Consider the following 9502-nt stretch of genomic DNA (forward strand, 5'->3'; position numbering starts at 1 on the left):
TTTTTTCTCTTTATTTTTAACTTAAATGTGTATGAGATTTATTTTAATTGCTTTGTATTGTATTTGTTACTGCTTGTATTGCTTGTATTGTTGTATTGTGGGCTCGGCCTCATGTAAGCCGCACCGAGTCCCTTGGGGAGATGGTAGCGGGGTATAAATAAAGTATTATTATTATTATTATTATTATTATTAAATTAATGTCGATGTGTTATGTCCATGTTATTCACTAATAAAAATGAATCTTAAAAAAAGGGGAGAATGCTTCTAGAACATGGTCATACAGCCTGAAAAACCCACAACAACCCAGTGATTCCGACCATGAAATCCTTCGACAATACATTTATCCACAATGTTCCGACTCTAATTTTTCTGCAAAATCCACATCACTGGATTAGACTCATACAGAAATGTCTTGCTTTGCTGTGTAAAATGAACTCACATTGGTCACTTCTGAATGACACAAAGACTGGAAGGAATTTCTCAAGTCCCTGATCCTTTTTGTTGTTCTCTGTCTTTGCAGAATGGTCCTCTTCCTTTGAAGTACCGGGTCCAACCAGCCTGCAAGAGGTTAAAGCTGTCCTCCCAGCCTCCCAACTCAGAATGCACCAACACCAGTGGTGCGTCGGAGTGTGAATCTGTCAGCGACAAGGCTAATAGCCCCGCCACCTTGCCGGCCACCACTTCCTCATCCTTGCCCAGCCCGGCCACACCTTCGCATGGCTCCCCGAGCTCCAACACCACCACTGTGAGCATTCCTGCCAACGCTTCCTCCGGCGCCATGCTCAATGGCTCCTCCTCGAACTGCCACCAGATGCAGCCCTTGGCTGGCAGGGGACGCAAAACCATGGTGAACGGCGGTCCAGCGATGTCGGCGTTGACTTAAAAAGGAAAGAACGGCTCGTTTCCATCCCCCTTGTTGCCGGATCCTGAGTTTTATAAATAAGTATATTATGTGTAGATAGGGGCAGTGGTGGGTGGGTTGGGGAAATTATACATACTTATTTTCTATTGATTGATTTGACTTAATTTAAGAAAAAACAATGCAAAAAGAGACAAAAAATCCACGTTGTCCTCCCCTTTTTTTAATTTTGGAAAAAGCGGAAAATGTGCTCACGTAACTGCATGATGGCATCTGTCGTAAAAGCTGCAGCGCTTTCTTGTTAATAATTTTTTTAAAAAACAAACAAACACAAACTTGTGCCCTCAATTTATAGCGAAACTAACTGCACAGCCCCGGAGTGAGAGAGAAAGAGAAAAACGCACAGCCTTAAACCTGCCAGACTTTCCTTTCCTAGAAGCACACGTGGCTTTCGTGTGCGCTTTTTATCATACGACTGTAGCCCAACTTTGGAATGCCTCAAGCACACATTCTCACACCATTTACACTGCCTTTCGGGGGGCCATATTCTCATACCTACCTCTCATGGCCTCTGCTCCACACCCTTAAAGGACCAAGGCCCTTTCTACACTGCCATATAATCTATATTGTCATAACAGATAATCCACATTATCTGCTTTGAACTGGATTATATCAATCTACATTGTATTGTCGAAGGCTTTCATGGCCGGAATCACTGGGTTGTTGTAGGTTTCTTCGGGCTATATGGCCATGTTCTGGAGGCATTCTCTCCTGACATTTCGCCTGCATCTATGGCAAGCATCCTCAGAGGTAGTGAGGTCTGTTGGAACTAGGAAAAAGGGTTTATATATCTGTGGAATGATCAGGGTGGGACAAAGGACTCTTGTCTGCTGGAACTAGTTGTGAATGTTCTTGTGGGTTTTTTCGGGCTATATGGCCATGTTCTAGAGGCATTTCTCCTGACGTTTCGCCTGCATCTATGGCAAGCATCCTCAGAGGTGAGGATGCTTGCCATAGATGCAGGCGAAACGTCAGGAGAAATGCCTCTAGAACATGGCCATATAGCCCGAAAAAACCCACAAGAACTGAGTGATTCCAGCCATGAAAGCCTTCGACACTAGTTGTGAATGTTTCAACTGACCACCTTGATTAACATATAATAGCCTGACAGTGCCTGGAGCAAAAAAAAAAACCCTCTAAAATTACAACAGCACAACAGAGAGGAAACAAACAAGGACATCTAATCACCCCTCAACAAAAGTTTGCTCCAAGCACTGTCAGGCCATTATATGCTAATCAAGGTGGTCAGTTGAAACATTCACACCTAGCTCCAGCAGACAAGAGTCCTTTGTCCCACCCTGGTCATTCCACAGACATATAAGCCCTTTTTTCCTAGTTCCAACAGAACTCACTACCTCTGAGGATGCTTGCCATAGATGCAGGCGAAACGTCAGGAGAGAATGCCTCTACACCATGGCCATATAGCCCGAAAAAACCTACAACAACCCTGAGTCTAAATTACCGTATAATCCAGTTCAAAGCAGATAATCTGGATTTGATATGGAAGTGTAGAAAGGGCCAGAGTCATATTCTCAAAGAACTGGATTATCTGAGTCTACATTACCATAATATCAAAACAGATAATCTGGATTTGATATGGCAGTATAGAAGGGGCCAGAGTCATATTCTCAAAGAACTGGATTATCTGAGTCTACATTACCATATAATCCAGTTCAAAACAGATAATCTGGATTTGATATAGAAGTGTAGAAAGGGCCAGAGTCATATTCTCAAAGAACTGGATTATCTGAGTCTACATTACCATGTAATCCAGTTCAAAACAGATAATCTGGATTTGATATGGCAGTGTAGAAAGGGCCAGAGTCATATTCTCAAAGAACTGGATTATCTGAGTCTACATTACCATGTAATCCAGTTCAAAACAGATAATCTGGATTTGATATGGAAGTGTAGAAGAGGCCAGAGTCATATTCTCAAAGAACTGGATTATCTGAGTTTACATTACCATATAATCCAGTTCAAAGCAGATAATCTGGATTTGATATGGCAGTGTAGAAGGAGACAGAGTCAGCTCATTCCCAAATATTGGGAGTTATAGTCTTAAAAGGGAACATTTCCATAAACCGGGTGCTCCCCGAGGCCCCTTCTACACAGCTGAATATTATCCCACATTATCTGCTTTGAACTTTGAATATATGGCAGTGTGGACTCAGATAACCCAGTTCAAAGCAGATATTGGGGGATTTTCTGCCGTGATATTCTGGGATGTAGGGCTGTGTGGAAGGGCCCTATATCCCAGGATCTGGTCCCAGGTTTTCTGTTTTAAACTGGATTTTATGAGTCCGCACTGCCAGATAATCTGGAATAAACAGGATTAGATCGTGGGATATAGGGCCTATCTAGAAGGGCCCTTAGGCCCCTTCCATTCAGCTGAAGAAAATCCCACACTTTCTACTTTGAACTGGAATATATGGCAGTGTGGACTCAGATCAGAGAATCATAGAGTTGGAAGAGACCTCCAGTCCAACCCCCTGCCAAGAAGCAGGAATATTGCATTCAAAGCACCCCTGACAGATGGCCATCCAGCCTCTGTTTAAAGGCTTCCAAAGAAGAAGCCTCCACCACACTCCGGGGCAGAGAGTTCCACTCCTGAACAGCTCACACAGTCAGGAAGTTCTTCCTCATGTTTAGGTGGAATCTCCTTTCTTATAGTTTGATAACCCAGTTCACAGCAGATATTGTGGGATTTTCTACCTTGATATTCTGGGTTATAGTGGCTGTATCTAAGAGCCCTGAGTCTTGTGCAAAGCACATATTTCTTGGAGCAGTATATTATTATTATTATTTTCATCCTTTCTGTCAATTGTGCACAATGTCTCTGCCTGTCTGTTGTTTCTTGGAGCATGTATGCACGTCACCTTTAACCTAGTTGACTTATTTTCCTAACATACGAATATAGGAAGTATTGGGGTGAGTTCTTTCATAGGCCCCTTCCATGCTGCCCTATATCCCAGGATCTGATCCCAGATTATCTTCTTTCCCAGATTAAATGGCAGTGGAGACTCATATAATCCAGTTCAAAGCAGATTTATTTATTTATCGTGTCAGGGGCAGAGCAAACAGTTGTATTACAATGGCTTCAAACTACAGGAGAGGAGATTCCATCTGAACATGAGGAAGAACTTCCTGACTGTGAGAGCTGTTCAGCAGTGGAACTCTCTGCCCCGGAGTGTGGTGGAGGCTCCTTCTTTGGAGGCTTTTAAGCAGAGGCTGAATGGCCATCTGTCAGGGGTGCTTTTAATGTAATTTTCCTGCTTCTTGGCAGGGGGTTGGACTGGATGTCCCACGAGGTCTCTTCCAACTCTATGATTCTATGGCAGTGTAAAAGGAACTCTAGACACCCAAAAGTAACTTCCCTAAATTCTGCATGCTACAGACAGTCAGAGTCATCTCATTCCAAATATTGGCATGAAAATACATTACCATTCTAATAATTTGTTATACATCTTTCTTTCTTTCTTTCTTTCTTTCTTTCTTTCTTTCTTTCTTTCTGTTTTTCTTTCAAAAAAACCATGTAAATCAAGTTAAAAAATAAATATAGTGCCTTTGAGAAGGAAACTTTATTTATTAACACACGGAGGCAACCGACCAGCTTTGTGCTTTTAACTGTGAGGTGGGGAAAGATAGAAGTCTTTTCTTTTGCTAACTTTCAAAACTGCCAGGTGGAGACGCACAACTTCCAGTGAGAAGAGTTCTATTCTTCTGTCAGCTTGAATCCTCTTGCCTTTTTCTTATACAGGACAATTAAATCCAGAACGATTCTCCCTTCCCTTTTGCTTGTAGGGTAGGAAGGGCTAACTTGACCCAAGCACATTTTGTATCCCTGGATGTCGAAACCCGGGACCTTTTAATAGACTTCAACCCCCTCATCCCACAAGGCAACCAATGTTTGGAAACAGTTTTTAAGGTGGATTTAGACTTAGTTATAATGCTATGATTCTACTTTAACAGCCATGGCTATCCTATGGAATCTAGGTTTTATAGGAGATGCAGCAGTGCTCACTGAGGCCCCTTTTACATTGCCATATTATCCAGATTATCTGCTTTGAATTGGATTATTATTTTTTTTGTCGTGTCAGGAGCGACTTGAGAAACTGCAAGTCGCTTCTGGTGTGAGAGAATCGGCCGTCTGCTAGGACGTTGCCCAGGGGATGCCTGGATGAATTGATGTTTTTATCATCCTTGTGGGAGGCTTCCCTCATGTCCCCGCATGAGGAGCTGGAGCTGATAGAGGGAGCTCATCCGGCTCTCCCCGGATTCTCTCTATCGGTCTTCAGTCCTGCCGGCGCAGGGGGTTTAACCCACTGCGCCACCGGGGGATCCTAACTGGATTGTATGTCAGTGTAGACTCAAAAAATCCAGTTCAAAACAGATAATGTGTATTATCTGTTTGATTATGTAGAAGGGGTCTGAGAATTCTAAGTAATCAAGAGCAAATCCTAGGATTTTATAGGATGCAACCATGGAAATTAAAGTGGAATCATAGTGCTATAATTCTTCAGTATGGAAGAGCCCCTGTTGTATAGGTAGGCATGCCTGAAGCAGAGGAAAACGTGTTCAGCAGGCTGGCAATGTATCTGTGCTCCCCAATCCTTTCATCCAAAGTTATGAACAAAGTTATGCCAACCCACTAAGATGTGTGCGAGTACTTGGATAATCCTACCTAACAGAAGTACCGTATATTCCGGCATATAAGACGACTGGGTGTATAAGACGACCCCCAACTTTTCCAGTTAAAATATAGAGTTTGGGATATACTCACCATATAAGACTACCCCTCTTCCAACGCAGACCAAATAAAAATTTAAAAAGCCTCAGATTTGATTTCAATATGGTAATTTTCCTATTACTGTACCTCCTTCTCTGCCTCTCAGATCTCGCACATGCGCACCTGCAGTCTCCAGGAGCGAGATCTGAGAGGCAGAGGAGGAGGTACGGCAATAGGATACAAGGGCGGGCTAGACAGGTAAAAGAGATGTGTTTGTCTGGGCCCAGAACCTCTCTATCTCTTTTTTCCATACCCCGGATGCCTGCAGCTTGCTCCGCCCTTCCCGGTGAGGTGCCCCTTCACCTCACCATCAGGACCGCATTAAGTCCACGAATCCTGATGAATTGATTTTTTTCTACCATACTTGTACAGTGCCGCCCTTAATGCTTTCATACAGTCACTGCATATGGCAAAGACGTGGCCACTGCCATGTTTGAGCTCCCCCCACAATATGCAGCAACCACAGATTCTCCAATCCAGATTGGAAGTTTCAGCACCCGCTCTATAAGATGACCCCGTGTATAAGACTACTCCCGCGTATAAGATGACTCCCATACATAAGGCTACTCCAGTATATAAGACTACTCCCACGTATAAGACTACTCCCGCGTATAAGATGACTTTTGAGAAGATTTTCTTGGGTTAAAAAGTAATCTTATATGCCAGGTTATACGGTACTTGAATGAGAAAAAGTGAAGCTTCACTAGGTATATGTTGGACCTTGCACAATGTGATGTTTAAAAAACAATGCATCCCCCCCCACTCCTACTTTTCATGAGTTATACAATATTTTGATAAATAATCCTAGCACTGCAAAGTCGTTTTATCCAAGCATCCCCGTAGAGGCAAGAGCACCCAACTTGCCTTGTTGGGTCAGACCAAACGTCTGATGAGATCCAAAGAATGGCTTAGGTTTATGGCAGATGGAGCTTTCTGCAGCCAAGTAGAGTAGAGTAGATTGTTCTTTCTCCAAATACTGACACTTCTCGGTGACACATCTCAAATTGTTTTGCTCATGCCCAATAAACAATTCTGAAAAATGGTGGAGGATGCTGTCCCGTCGCCAGTGCTGAAGTGGTAGTCAGGAGCCAGTCTGGTCAATATGTGTAATGTGTGGAGGCACTGTTTTGTATTTCCAATTTAATTGGGCCTGCCCGATCGCGTCCCGTTACCTGCAAGACATGGTGATAATAGGCATGTTCTCTTGGAATAATTGTGGCCAGGGGCGGCTCGTCCATTACGCAAAGTAAGCGGTCGCAGTACACTTTTTTTGCCAGAGGCGCAGAGGCGCCTCTGTAAATGCCCCTCGACCACCACTTGAGGAGCGCCCCCTTGGCTCACAACAGCCCTAGCAGTCCGGGGGGAGCCTTGGCTTCCTTGCCTCACTGCCGGGCGATCCTCTTCCCAAAGGGGCCGGGCACTTGAGCCTCGCCTCGCCCCTCTCGTTCCTGCTCCATATCAATGATTGGTTGGGGGGGGGGGGGGGGGACAGCAAAATACTGTTTGCTTACCATTGAAAATTACCTAGGGCGGCCTCTGATTGTGGCTTACCACGCCAATAATTACAGGAAAAGTATATCCATGCCTCTGAATTTGGGAACCTTTGTCCCTCCAAATATTTTGACCAACAACTTCATGGAGTCCCTCCTTGGAGGTAGAGAAGATCGGGATATAAAAGTTTTAAATAAATAAATAAATATGGAAGCAAGACAATTTTGACGTACCCAATGAAATCCACAGAAGAAATGGGAGACACATCTCAAGGTGGTCCAAAGATGGTTGTTTTGTATTTGTATCCCAATGTATTTATCTTCTGTAGACTCTTAAGGCCTTCTTCAGTGCCTACATAAAACTACAAATAGATTTCAAAAAACTTCAAACCTAAGCCTTTACTCACATGTTGTCACTTCTCCAGTAAATAGTTTGAGAAAGTTCTGAACTTTGACATGAAATATGTATGTACAGGCCATAAATAATGTATTGATGGTTATGATTTTATGTAATGTGATGTCATGTATTTATGTTTTGGCTGAGATACGGCTCCATTTCTTTTGTGGGTCCACACCCTATTGTCGCCGATGGAAAGGCTGTTCAGAGTGGTGGCCCCAAATCTCTGAAGACTAAAAGTTCTTCACACTTGCCGTGTATCCAGAGCATATCCTGAAACCCAGCACACCCCAATGTATTTTGTTGGATTCTCTTACAGTGAGGAATGCTCTTTCCAACTCCCTTCTCTTTTCACTGCTTCTCTTTTCTTCATGGTGCTGGTCGAACAGTCCTTATTATTCCGTAATTGTTTTTGAACACATTATGCATACAAAAAAAGGAAGGACCAACGTTGATGGTTCCTTCCATCACCGTTTTGTGTTTTTAGACAGCAGTTGCCAGAGTGCTGCAAAGTCAAAACACGGTTTGTAGGGCAGGTGAAAACAGACAACACCTTACTAGTTTGACCCAATTGGTTGATGTAGAAGTGGCCAATCCTATGTTTTCAGCATGGGAACTGTCTCCCACATAGTTTTGTGGGTCTAGGTGCATCTACAAGCCTTCTTGAAAAGAGAAGGAACTTCGTCATGATCACACTACAACAGCCTGATAACAAATTGTTACTACAAATACGACTTTGTTTGGATCCCTCTTTTTGTAGTTTGCTCAGTGTGGCTAGGCTAAATCTCAATAGGCCTGATGTAGTTTTGTAGCCTCCTCCTGAGCCGAGGTCCAGGAGGCCCACTGAAGGCAATAAATAGTCTTTTCCAAGTCAGCATCCTCCAGATGTCTTGAGCTACAAACATCCTTACTTCCAGCTGGCTGGGAAACATAGGACTTGTAGTCCAACACCTCTGGAGGCTACCATGTTGGGAAAGACGACGCAAAAAGAACAGCAACAAATGTAGTAATGTTTTCTCTCCTTTTCCTGTTGCCGCAGATTGAGATTTCGATCTTGCGTTCATGGCAATGTGCCCCCGCTTGAGATTTTGCTGGACCTTGAGAAATCCAAAACAAGGCTTCCCTATCTACTCGTTCTCTTTGTATATACTGAGTAAACTGACTAAGGCAATGAAAGGGCCTCATGGATGTTTCTCCCTTTCCCTCTTCCTCGTTCCCTCCTCACCTTTTTGTACATTTTTTTAATATGGTACAAGCCAAATTGCTCTGTATGTTTGCCAATCTGTACGATGTTTTAATGTGCTGTAATATATTCTGATATTCATATATTGTTATTGGTTAAAACATTTGTATCAATAACACAGTTTGTAAATGGTAATAAATGCTACAGCTTTGTCCTTCAGTGCTATCATCTGGACTGTTCTGGTGGGTTTACTGGGTCTTGCATGTCTTCCCCATCCATTCCAGGCTGGGCAACAAGAAACCCAAAGCACAAAGGGGCAGCTGGGTTCTTTCAATCCTTTTTCACACTATTATAGCAATATTTCACACTATATAATATCAATTTACTGTATATACTCGAGTATAAGCCTAGTTTTTCAGCCCCTTTTTTAGGCTGAAAAAACTCCCCTCGGCTTATGCTTGAGTCAATGTTATTTACTATTTTACTCTGTTATTAGTATTATTTTTATTGCATTTATTATTTTACTCTATTTATTATTATTATTATTACATTTATTATTTTACTCTTTATTGTTATTATAACATTTATTATTTTACTCTATTTATTATTTTTGTTATTACATTTATTATTTTACTCTATTTATTATTGTTATTGTTACATTTGTTATTTTACTCTCTTATTACTATTATTACATTTCCATTATTTTACTCTATTTCTAGTCGTC

The 9502-nt window shown here is 42.4% G+C and overlaps 1 protein-coding gene across 4 annotated transcripts in view; it reads left to right on the top strand.

Annotated features, from left to right (window-relative positions):
- Positions 1-4427, top strand: part of PCGF2 (polycomb group ring finger 2) — a 96709-nt gene extending 92282 nt beyond the window's left edge. For all 4 annotated transcript variants that reach the window (XM_060781244.2, XM_060781246.2, XM_067470094.1 and 1 more), the window contains exon 10: positions 521-4427. In XM_060781244.2, coding sequence (XP_060637227.2) covers positions 521-883 — 363 coding nt within the window. In that variant the 3' untranslated portion in view covers positions 884-4427. The remainder of the gene's footprint in view (positions 1-520) is intronic.
- The last annotated feature ends 5075 nt before the right edge of the window (positions 4428-9502 follow it).

Source organism: Anolis sagrei, chromosome 6, assembly GCF_037176765.1.
Source record: "Anolis sagrei isolate rAnoSag1 chromosome 6, rAnoSag1.mat, whole genome shotgun sequence".
NCBI classification, from domain to species: domain Eukaryota; kingdom Metazoa; phylum Chordata; class Lepidosauria; order Squamata; family Dactyloidae; genus Anolis; species Anolis sagrei.